The following is a 13,170-nucleotide window of genomic DNA, read 5'->3' on the forward strand; positions in this document are numbered from 1 at the left end:
ACACTTATGACTAAAAACTATTCCCTTTTTATTGTAGGTTATAAATATAAAAAAAAATGTATATATTTAATATTAAGGCAATAATGAAATTGTCACAAGTATAATATCAAGATAGGTAGCACTCCTTTCTGCATGAATATTTCCTTTTATTTTTTCTACTAAATCCTCAGACTCTTGAATAATTATATTGCCATGATTATTCACTTCAGAGACAAGCAGAGCCAGAGATGCATATTCATCTTTTTTTCACTATATTGTCTGATAAATTGCACTTACTGATTCTCATTTATTCTGCACAGGCTCCATCATCACCCTCTTCACCCATAGCTAATGAACCAAAATATGAGAAGCGCTGGCTAGACACCTTGTCAGTTTCTCTGTCAATGGCCCGAATCTCGAGGTACAGAGCTGGAACAGATAAATTAAGGTTTGTAATCCAAAAAGGGAAGCACTGGGTTAGCTAACTGTATCTAATATTTTGCTGGGGAGTGTTGGCTCTGTAAGAATTCTTTGTGTGGAGATATGAAAGTCATCTTATTAAAAAGTACGCAGTTCATCTTCTCTTGAGTTTAATGGCATGCATGGCGGCTACCAAAGATAAAGTAAAAAAGGTCAATAAATATAGCTCTACCAGTATGTTTCTATAATCCGTTGTATCTTGGGAATTCAGCTAGCATCAGCAGCTAGTACAGTGGTTAAGCTTGGTGTTACTTGAATTAATTTTTAAGGTACTACATTTCATTCCATAGGTCTTAACAGAATACTTCTATTCCCAAATTCTAATATTGTCAATTAATTCTTCTTTTTCTTTACAAATTATAACATACTGCACAATCATCATGACTATGCTACGTATCACTGTCATATAGAAACTCATATTGACAAGAGTTTTTGGCAACCTACTTGGTACAAAATATTGTATTTTTCATTGTAGAATCTTTTTGCATCTCAGAGACCTATGTAATGGTTCATAAAGTAGCCTTGGAATAGGATGTCAGAGGTGATTTTCCTGAACTTCAAGAAACATGAAAGCAAAAGTGAAGTTTAATAAAGCTTCAATAAATGATGTGCTTGAGAAAGGTTTAACACGTTGCAGCATGCATCAGCTTTTTTCTGTAAACCATTCCATGTGGTATGACTAGCTCAAATCTACCAGTAGTTGTGGTCCAAGTAGTCCATAGTTCTCCATATATATGAGGAAAGAAGTTTATTCACTGTTAATATTGTCCATTTTCTTTATGGGTTGCTCTATGTTTATTTGCTTCTAATTCTTTTTAATGGGAGAATTGGAAGCTCCATTTAGGCATCACCTACATATGTTGTGTGCTACCAGGAGATAGCAGAAATTCATGTGTGTAACTTTCTTGATCTATGCCAGATTTGTTACCGGTTTCCTGAAGATGACCTGAAAAACATTATTTTTTGTAGTAGGACAGTTACACTGCTTTAACTTAGAGCAATTAGTCTCCCAAATCATTTGGCAGCTCCTCTCCTAAACTTTGTGTTAAAGCATCACTGGTGAATAATAATAAATTGTCCAGGTTCTTCTGCAGTCTGAACTCTTAATTCCATTTTATTTAGTGTGTCATCACTTCCTCAACCACTTCCTTCCTTCCTACTTCAACTGAATAATTCATGTGGTCTCACCCTTCACAGTCTATCACAGCCCTCCAACCATTCAAGGCTCGGAATTTCTCCTGAGATTAAGTGAACAAATCTCTGCGTGCACATTTACACATCAACTCATCATCAACTTATCATCAATGTTCTTAAATTTAAAGGATAAGTGGAAGAAGATAGAACATTTAAATCTCTGAGTTCAGTTATCACCCTGATAGTTTGAATCAGTTTCACTCCTATTCTGTGCACTGTACGCATTAGATGGAGCAATCCCAAGGGATTCCAGTTTCCAAAACACTAGTACATGCTTTTCGAGGATTCTTGGAAGAATTCAAGTATTCACCTGGTATTGCACTGGGTCTGGCTGAGATGGATTTAGTCTTCTTCATAGCAGCCTATGTGGTGCTGTATTTTGGATTGTGACTAAAACAATGTTAATATCACACCAGTATTTTGGTTGTTGCTAAGCAGTGCTTTCAAAATATCAAGGCTTTCTCGTTGTCCTGCTCTGCTCCCACTCAAGGAGTAGGCTGGGGTGGGCAAGAAGTTGAGAGGGCGGAAAACCTGAGCCACTGGCCCAAATTGACCAAATGGATATTCTGTGCCTTGTAACATGCTCAGCAATAAAAACTGAGAGGAGAGGCTTGGGGTGAGCTAGCCATTGCTTGGAGACTGACTGGGCATCATTCTGCTTGTGAGAGATGGTGAGTGGTTGCCTTTGCGTCACTTGTTTTGCTGTGGGTTTGTTTGGTTTGGGTTTTTTCCCCCTCTTCCCTTTGCTTATTAAAATACTTTCATTTCAACCCACAGATTTTCTTATTCTTCCTGTTCTCTCTGCTGTCCCACTGGAGAAGAGTAGGGATGTGAGGGGCAGTGTGGATGGTTAGCTGCTGGCCCAGGATCAACCCATTATAGATACATTTTTCTTGTGAGGACTGAGGATTTTAATGCTTTCAGTTTCAGTCTTGGAGAGACATACTCTTTTGTGATGTGTCTTACTTCCATGTATGTGTAATATACACAGCACTCCTTTATTGCTGGTGAGGTTTTTTCCTTTTTTGTTGTGAACAGTCTAAAGGAAGATGAAATTGTTCCATAAAGCCTATCGCTATCCCATGATATTTTAGTGCTACTAAATGCTTCTTGCTTATTTTGGTAAACCAACAAGCATATCTATATGAGCATTAAAGGAATACCACCTTGAGACTAACTGTGAATGAGGTGTTTCCCATGTTCTTACTAAAGGTGTTTATTTTGCCTAAGGGATACCAGACTGCTGTTATCATATTCTCTCCTTCTCTGAAATGCGTGTACATATTTTTACAATTATTCCACTTGTATCCTTTCTTTTACATTTCCCAGTGTTCATATAAACATAAATTCCAACATTTGTCTTCAGTAATTGCTGTCTAAAATCAAGTGTCTGCTTTGCACAAAATAAAACCTACAAGCTATTACAAGTATAAATGATGGCATCAGTCTAGATAACAATCCTCCTTTCAACCATATCTACACTTCTCTGCTCTCTTTCACATTTCAGCCATCAGTCTAAAGTAATTTTAATGAGTCCATGACAATTCCCCTGAATGTAGCATGGATCCTGCTGACCAATATGCTAATGTTGCTATCTCTGAATATTCACTTAGAGCCTATTTGCATATATTGGTAGACAGCATGCCTGCTTTTTCAGTATTAAATGAGTCCATGAGTCTATATGTCATCCTTGTAGCTTTTTATCTCCCTCATGTTCTTTGTCATAACTTTGTTTTGTTGCAATGCTTCATTATATTTATCCTCTGAGTTACCTCAGTTGGTCTCGAGAAGATGCACTGGCGCCAGAACAGCCAGATTACTTTTTAATGTTGTTGAAGTATTGGAACTATCTTCTGTAGTGTCACATACACAGCGGTGTGCCTTTTCTTCAGCTAGATGGACTGTATGAAAGGTCTTTTCACCTATTCCCTACCTGAATTAAATTCAGAGAGGTCTGTATGATTCTCTCTATAAAAATTATCTACATCCCTCTGGCTTTTGACATTGGCTTGTATCTATGCAAAATGTTATGGCTTGTGAAAGGATATTGAAGCCTGTATGACTATTTTGCTGTCTGTCCACTCACAGATAATGCACACTTGGCTTTCTTCAATCCTTCTTTTCCCTGATAGACAGCTTTTTCACCTGTGAAATTCTTGCAGTTGACTACAGCAGACTTAGCATACATTCATTAATAAAATCAATCAAGAATGATATTTTTTTAATATGTAGTATTGTGTATTCTCTGTAGAGCATCTGTAAGTTCAATTACTCTTGCTGTTCTGATGTGGTAAACTGCTGTCAGCCAGTCTGGATGGTCCCTCTGACTTCATTCACTTTTTTTCTCCATCATATACAAGATTATTTCATATTTTCAGCATTAATTTTCTGGTGGCGTAAATAAGCTCAAACTTTCATGATTGTCTGTCTTAAGGTTGAACAGTCTGATATGTTACTGAAGGACATCTTTTTGCTGGCTTTATTTTAAAACTATATAGAGTATTACAATGTGGCATTTCAGCATCACCATCATTTGCTGAATATTTTTGACCATTTTTCAATTAGAAACATATTATATAGCTACAGTTGTCTGTTAGATTGCAGTATACTTTTAGTGTGGTTTAGATTAAAGCTAGCCTAATCTAATCAGATTAGGCTATGTTATTTCCTTGGTGTTTAAACTCTGCAGTTTAAATTCCTCTGTCCTTCATTTGAGTTTTCCAGTAACTTTGGCAACAAAGGGGCATACTTTTAGTCATGAGATGGCCAGGACAACTTGTATCTGTTGGATTGTTACTCTTTTTTCATTATAAGAGAAAGGAGTTACCGTGTACTTTTCATTTTACTTGACTTTTCATTTTATTTTTCCCAGGAAGTTTTAAGACTGGTGACTTAATGACACAAGACTATATTTTTCATTTATTTTAGATTCTGTCATAATCATACATATTGACAGAAACACGAGAAAATTTGATAGGTTTTTTCCTTCCTTATACGTAAAGAAGAATTAATAAAAATACTACAGAGTGGGACTGTGAAATATGTTTGTCCGTATCACGAAAAAGAGCAAAAATATTCCCCAGAATATTTTAAAGGAAAGATAAAAAAATGTAGTATGTGTCATTTGCCTCCTCAAGACAAATTTCTTGAGGAGAAGAATATTCTCAAGAAGAGAAATATTGTATTAACTACTGAAATCACCTTTAATTAGTGTATTTCATGTTGACACAATTGGAGTCTATCTGAATATATATAATGATTAGTCTTTTTCATTACTTATTAACAACTTTTTTATTCATTTGCCTTTATAATAATGCACCACTACGTCTATCATTCTACACTTCTCACCAATCTATCAATGTCATTTTTCTCTGTAAGAAGTAAGATAATATATACAGTGAGGACTGTTCCTGTGGATACTCTTAATTGCTAGGTAGTAATGGAAACATTTTTTAACTGTTGAGGATAAATTTCATCACTAAATGTGATATAAGTTTAACAGAGAAATAATGAGATCAGTAAGTCTTTCTTGCCCAAAGGAATTTATAGTTCATGGTATAGTTTGGGGTGGTTTTTTATTTTTAAGATAGAAAAGTAAAGATACGTAACCTTACAGAAGGTGGAAAACATATTTCATTCATTTATAATCTTTCATTTTTCTTATGGAATGTCTAAATCTTTATTTGGAAAAATTTGTAGGTAAGTATTTTTTGTCCTTGACAGTACTACATAATAACTGTTATTTTCTGTATTGACTGGAGCTTTAAGTGAAGGTACAATAGCTATAACCTCTTCAACATTTTTAGTTTAGAGACTGAAAAAAAAAAATTGCTTATTTGGAAGATGGAAATTAAATTGAAGAAATGAGTGGAGTGAAAGTAATTCAGGCCCAGTAGCTATAAGCCCATGTTGCTATGATCCCAGTTACAAAACAACTTAATTAGATTTAGGTGTTTTTCTATCTCCTGGTATTCTGGCCATTGCAATTACTACAGAATATTGTGTGATTTGTTAATTTTTTTATTTTTTTTTTTGGGGGGGGGTGTTAATTGCTGCACTGGTTTATTAAGAGAATCTTTCTGAAGGATTCTATTTTCCATTTTAACATTTCAATGAGTTAATACAATGCCTTTATGTAGGTAAATATATTGGAAAGTAAGAAATGGAATAAACCATCTTGAGGAAGGTATAGGAATTAAACAAAATCTCTGAGTTTCAAAACCTGAATGAGTATTTGCTCACAGTTTTCGTTAACGATTATGTTGAACATGAGGATAAGAACAAGTATGTACCTGGCAGCTCTCACAATCAAACTATTATGGTGGCAACAGTGGCAAAGATTAATGCCTGATGAAAGGTAACATGAAAAGGAAAGTATGGGCTTGGAGGGTTATTATTTATAGCATGCCTTAAGGGCTATTTGACTGATTATACACAGAACAGTACACTAATTGAAATCGTTGGTGACAGAATCCGCACCATCAGTACAGGAGAGAAGCACAATATGTCATGAAAGGGTGGAACTGTTGGAAATGGGATGCAACATAATAGTACAAAGTGTGGGGGATGACATTAAGGATTGTTACTACAAAAATAAAACCAAACCTATGAAGTAGATTTTTTATGAGAGCCTGGTGAAGCCCATTGGTAAATGGCAGCAGAGGAAGGCAGAGACTGGGTACAGAGTTAGGCAGAGAATAGCTCTGAAAAAAACACTGTCTTGCAGACTTATAAAGGAGAAATAGATATTTTAGAGTGTAGCAGAAGTGTTTCCAGATGTAAGAAGCATTAAAACCATTATACAAACACTACTAAAGCCCCATATAGGATCTATGTACGATTCTGATTATTCAAATTAAAACATAAAATTTTATATTGGAAATCTTCTCTTTTCTCAAAAGGTATTGTACTGTCACTTGCCATTCTTGTTTTTAGCTGTAGTATTTTAGGATTCAGCAACTGGGGTTTTCTTAGTACTTAAGGAATTTTAACTTTTTTTTCATTTTGCATAGAGTTGGAAAGTGACATTAATTTTAAATGGCTTTTAGACCTGATAGCCAAGTAATAAAATTTATATATTTCATGTAAAATATTGATATATTTGGTATATTTTGTGATTTCTACCATGCCTGTTGATTTTTTGACTATAGCTACAAAGTACTAAAACTAGGTTGGCATCTGCCTGTATGGCAGCCTATTCTGTAATGCTTGTTCTGAATTTGTTGATCTTTGGAGCACTCCAGCAAGCACTTTATTATGTCTTCAGGAATCTAAGGCACAGAACAATTTAATTTTTTACTACATTGTTCAGGTGATATGTAAAAAGAATAAGCCATGAAGTCATCGGATTTTTTTAAAACAGTTTTGCTATGTACAGGTTTTAAAGACTGCCTGAAGACTGCTATGTGTGTTTTTCTTTAAAAGCATCATTAAAATAAGTGTTTCCAGTGTGTTTGTCACAATTCTGCTCCAAGCAGCAAGACATTCTGGAAATCAACTGCAAGGGATCAGGTGAATGCAGGCTACAGAGTACGATCTGCTCAACAGACTGTAAACAGAAAGTTACCCAAGAAATGACCAGGCATTCTGCAGATCTCTCCTCAATTCTAGCCACTTCCCTTGGCTAGAATAAGCTACTAAATCAGAGATAAATCAAGGTATAAGCAAGAAAAAGAAGCTAGAGAGGAGCTATGCCACACATAATAAAAGATGAGCACCAAATATTGATTCTTAGAGATTGGGACTGCTTTAGTACCTGTTTCTTATGTAAGAACTGATGTAAAATGTTTCGGCCAGAAATCAGACATACTTTTGCATGCAATGTACTTACAGCCTAAAAGTGTATCAAAAATAAAAGATTAAATTTCAAAAAAACCCACTACATTAGTAAGTGTAAGCTAAACACATGGCATCTCTTTTTCCCTAACAAACATGTCTGAATTTCATAGACAGTATAAATTTGGTATTTAAATCGTGTGGAGAACTGAACATCTTGAAGAAGTAATCTTTTGTGTAGAACATAATGACACTGATGATCTCTCTGTAGTCATGACAGAGATCTGTTGTCATGAGCTATAGACTTCCCTCATGCCAAAAGACTTACAGAGCTTGAACTTGAACCTGAACCTGAACTGGCATTACAGTGACAGGCAGTCATTATCCAGATATAGATTTTGGTAGCCATCTCAAGTATGTAAAAAACTAGTGAGGCACTTATGTATTATATAGGAGACTGAAGCCATTGACATATCAAATCAGCTCTGAACACATCATTGAAATAAACCAAGTTTTTACAAGGCTTACTGTAAAGTACAGTTGAGTGATTTGTTTTTTAAAATTGTAACCTCTTCCACATACTTCCATTGTGCTTAAGGAGCAATTAGAAAACAACATGCATGTTTAGTATCCTGGTGATTAAAATAAATTGTAAATACTTGCATTAAGACTTTTTAAAAATATAGCTGAAGTTTTTAACCTTGATAATAATTATTTGCCAATTCATTCAATAAGATGGTGAAACTGATCTTATTTAATTTGCTAATTTATATTTACTAGTATTTTCTTATACTTCCTGAGTAGAATTAACAAGTGACTTATGCTCTAAATCTAAAATGACATCTGCATGTCAATAACTGAAGGCAAAATGACATTCCACCTAAATGCTGTGGGACCATTCACAAAATTTTTGTGGGATTGGAGTTTAATGAGTGAGATTCATCTCCCCTGACTGTAGACATCTAATAGTCATTCACCTGTCAATGTGCTAAATCCCTGGACTCACCTAGGAGTAAATGGAAGGAAATAAGCATCTCCAGAGAATTATCCAGTTCACCTGTCTCGTTTTCTTGCTTATGGTAAAACAAAATAGTTCCTGAGTTTAGCATGACTCACTATAAAATCATCAAATATTTCAGGCTGGAAGGGATCCTGGAAGTCAGCTAGTCCAGCTCCTCACTCAAAGCATGTCTAATGAGAACAGATTGCTCAGGGCCATCTCTTGTCAATTTCTGAACACTTCCCAGTGTGGAGATTCCACAACCTTGCTGAGCACTCTGTGCCGGTATTTGGTCACCTCCTGAGGGAAAAACAAAAATCTAATGCTGAATTGAAATTTGCTGTATTCTAGCTTGTGTCTGCTGCCTGTCATCCATATACTTAGACATCAGCACTTTATTTGCTCAAATGGGGTGAAATCCATGTCACTTGAATTACCACCAACTCATAATTGTGCTGGAATTATAAAAAAAGTATTAATAATTATATATACACTCCATTCTGCAGCTCACCACGGTGGCTGTTCCTACTACACATTCTGCACTCAAGAGACAACAGTAATATACTGATACTGCATACAGCTTTCAGTCATTCAGGTTGTTCCTGTTTCCCTGCAAGGCTCCTCTGCCTCTTCCATACAAATAAAGCATGCTAAGACTGGAATTCCTGAGATATTTTCTGTCTGCAGCATAGTGAAATACCTCACACCTGCATTCTACTCTCTTTTCTCTTTCAGCTAGTGATATTAACCTTGTTCTTTTTCCTCAGTGTGCCAGTGTAACTATTTGTGTGACTTCAAAGGGAATAGAATAAGAGGTCTCATGAATGCTAAAACTGTCCTGCCTCCCACTATCACTTTCTTCTGCACAAGTTCTTACAAATCTAATGGAATACAGCTGCTTCTACTGCCACATCAGTTAAGAAAATACCTATAGAAGCATGTCTGTGTTACTTCAGTTATCTTACATCATTACTCCAAGTTTAATACAAAATAAACCAAAGTTAAAATACTGCAGGAAAAGCTTGGAGATCTTGGAGGACACCACATTGAACATGAATCAGCGGTACGCACTTTCAGTGGTGAAGACCTACACGTGGGAATGCATTAGCTATATGGTAGTCAGCAGGGCAAGGGAAGTGGTTATTCTCCTCTACTTTGCGTTCCTGAGGCCACATCTGAAGTGCCTGCATGTAAGATACTGTGTCCAGTTTCATCTTCCACGGGAAAAGAGATGTGTATTTTAAACCAGTTAGTGAGGAGGCTGGTCTAGAGGACTAGCAGGATCCCTCACACCTGATTTGATTCTGTGCAAATATCCTGTCAGTGAAGATTTCAGATCTCTAGATGCGTTTGTTTGAAACTTGTTAATTGTGTTTTATAACGGATATTTTATCAGTTATTATTTTATTAGTATTTATCAGAAATTTATCAGTTATAATATTTATAACTGATATATTGTAAGGTAAAGGACAACAGGAGTTTTAGTGCAATCTGCACTATTTCCAGAACCATGCTTCAAATGATAAAAGATTGGTTAAATTTTATAATAAAACTTCTTACTTTTTAATCTTGGTTGTGTTGGTTGCATTAGTTGCTAGCTGAGGAGTTCCCTTCTGTGGTCTTTCATCAGCCTCTTGTATAACTTTGTGCCACTTGGATAAGGCATTCACACTGCATGCCTTTATGAAGTGAAGCTGAGTTAGTATCTAGGCACTCTGTGGGTTCAGTGAAGAGCATGTATTATTTCTTGGCTCTGTTAAATGCTCTGGATTGTCTTCTCTGTCCATGTAAGGGCTCTAGCATTTTAGCTTTGATATTTGAATTTGATGTCCAAGTTAGATATTGTGAATGGCTTCTCTTCACAGCACTGAATTAAGTCTGTTTCCATTCTCCACTGTGTGTCAATGCATAGGGGATGACAGATCTTCACTGTCTCAGTGGGATGTTGAAGAGATCATACTGTAAGTCACTCCATTGCAGCACTGTCAGGATCTTTGTCATAGCCTTAGGTAAAAGGAACAGTGTGCTTGAGAGGTGATTATTTCACTCGATTTACTTTCAGACAATAAAAGGATTTATTTTGACCTTTTCTTTCTTTCTGAAGAGGTGAAACGGATTTACTGAAATGAAAGCGACACAGAATTGTGCCATTGCCATCAGGTTTTAGTAGTTACCGTGATAATTCAGTTGTGAAAAGAAAACAAAGGAATCTGTGATATACATTTAAGAGTTCAGGCCAAGAATGTTGATTTGGGAGCAGCAGGTGTACCCCATTATGACTCTTTTAACACTTCAGCATATCTATTAGAATACTTTGTCTTGTTAATATTGTGTGTGATGGGTATTTTATATGACCTTTTTAGCAAGTATATAGAGTTCAATATTCATGTTCACCATCAAATTCCCTACAAGTAACAAATGTTAGATTAATAACTTTTTCAGTAATACATGAATGAACAACTGCCTATTAACCAGTATGCATCATTTTGAATGCTTATATTGACATGTATCATAAATTAAGCCGTAGAGGACTTTACCTTAGATCAGAGAATCCCAGGAAAACCCAGCAGCTTCATAGAGCAGTTTTCTTCATTCAGTAGTTTGCTTCCTTCTAGGTTAGTACCAAAAAGAAAGCAATATAGCACTTAAGTGTAAATACCTGATTTATGAATGTAGAAGGTAGCAGTGATATTCTCCATATTTATATGCAAAACAAACATTTGCACAATCATTCAGAAAATTATAATTGTCTTTCACAACAGTGTATGACTAAAATCTAATTCTCATGGCATTCGAAAGCACTTAAATAACCTATGTAGCTTGCCAAAGTTTAGTTGCTGAAACTATTGCGTGTCACGTTTTAAATTTAGACCAGTGTACTTCCATACAGCTGCTTAAACTTTTGTTGTTCCTGTTGAAGAAAATCATCATTAAAAAAGCATATCCCATCAGCATCTAAATGTGGGATTTCAGAGTTAGGTACACTGTGCCTAACTTACTGCAGATAGTAAGGCATTTGCAGAATAAAGTTGCTATAAACAAAAGATGAATAAAAAACACATTAAATGGCAATTGCACGTTAGCACATGTCAATGCTGTTTTGAGAAAAGGCCCTACATTCAAAAATTATAAGAAACTTCTAAGTACATTTTTCAAATTCCTATGTCATAAAAGACCTTAAAAGAAACATTGCTTAAAATGTTATGTAGAAAAGTGTAGGAATTCAAGAAATTAAAGCTAGGGAAGGCAGTTCTTTGCAACTTAATACATTACCAGTAAGTGAAACTAAAATGCAATGAAGAAAATTATCATTTTGGTTTAAAAATTTTTGTTTGTTCAAAAAGATCCAATGCATACTTCCTGAATACACTGTCATAAGTTTAGTAATTATGAACATAATATGTACACTCCAGGGAAGTAAGTGATCAGCACATATATGCTGGTACATAGAAAGTACTTATTGTATGTGTTGCTGCTGGTACTGCCCATTATTATCCTTCTTTTTATTGCCTTTCTTTTGATTTGTAAAGCTAAGACTCAAAACTTGCCAGAAGGTGTAAAATCACTTGAACACTGAGAAATATTGGGCAGTTTCAGAAAACTGATGTATCTTCCTTTACGGATATATTTCTTCTTACTGCAGATCTAATGCATTTGAAGTGCTGGCACTCGATGGAGTTAGTACTGGGATACTTCAGTTTTATACAGCCCAGGAGAGTGCTGACTGGCTGAGAGCAATGTCAACTAACATCAGTGATTTGACACTTCAAAATGTATGTTACTTCCTGCATATTTTTTTGTCTGTGCTATTGTAAGATATTTCTAATTTTCCAAGGGTAGAAAATAATTCACGTTTAAGTTGCAACATATAAAACACGTGTATGGGGAGGAAAAGGAGAAGGAAGGAGCAGGGAGAGGTTGTGTGGTCAATCAGAAGTATCAAGACATTTTCAAGACTTGCAGCGTTATTATAGAAAAGAGAGTGGTAGAAAATCAGATTGTATTTACTATTTTAAAGATTTTTTTAAGGCAAAATATTTATCCTTTCTGGTCATTTCACAGATGTTTAGATGTGACCAAATACTTAATTTTTAAATTTTTTTAATTAAAATGTGCTTGAAATCAATTTTATTGATTTTGAAATAGGCATGTGGAAATTCTGTAGCTAGTGAAGCGAGACTTACAGAGGTTTATTGGGAGACAGTACTTTTACCTCTCTAAGTTGACTAGGAGTTGGTTTATTTAAGGTTGTCTTATTCCATCTTTCTTCCTAGAAGTACAAAGGTGCTTACACTGCTTTAAGTTATTCCTGTAAATTCATAAGTAGCATTTGCTAATGCAAGCAGAAGTGTTAAACAAACCTTGGAGATAGATACATAAAATTATTAGTTGGGCAGCACATTACTATTCCAAGAAAGACCAAATGAAAACTATTAAGATTCTGGAATGAATCATGAAGTTAAATTGATTCTTGATAATGTACAATATTGAAAATATATTTCAGTCTATTTGAATGGTAGAAATTGATGGTAAAAATATAAGAGCACAGCTGTTCCTGGAAGAATTGCCTGTGCAGGTTCTTAACCTTTTTTTCTTTCAATGTGTTCAGGCTGTAAATTCTTTTATGAATTATGATTTAGTAGCATGTCTTTATACTTTGTACTCAGGTTAATTTTTGCTCAGATCTTCATATTACATTGTTTAGAATTTGTACTGGATTTCAACATAAATCTTTGCTTGAA

General features: G+C 35.2%; 1 protein-coding gene across 1 annotated transcript in view; it reads left to right on the forward strand.

Moving 5' to 3' along the window:
• SNTG2 (syntrophin gamma 2) overlaps positions 1–13,170 on the forward strand; it is a 157,811-nt gene that overhangs the window by 85,634 nt on the left and 59,007 nt on the right. Inside the window, exons 9-10 of the mRNA XM_030491170.1 lie at positions 300–427; positions 12,072–12,201. Of these exons, the coding sequence (XP_030347030.1) occupies positions 300–427; positions 12,072–12,201 (258 nt within the window). The remainder of the gene's footprint in view (positions 1–299; positions 428–12,071; positions 12,202–13,170) is intronic.

This window comes from Strigops habroptila, chromosome 6 (genome assembly GCF_004027225.2).
Source record: "Strigops habroptila isolate Jane chromosome 6, bStrHab1.2.pri, whole genome shotgun sequence".
NCBI classification, from domain to species: Eukaryota; Metazoa; Chordata; class Aves; order Psittaciformes; family Psittacidae; genus Strigops; species Strigops habroptila.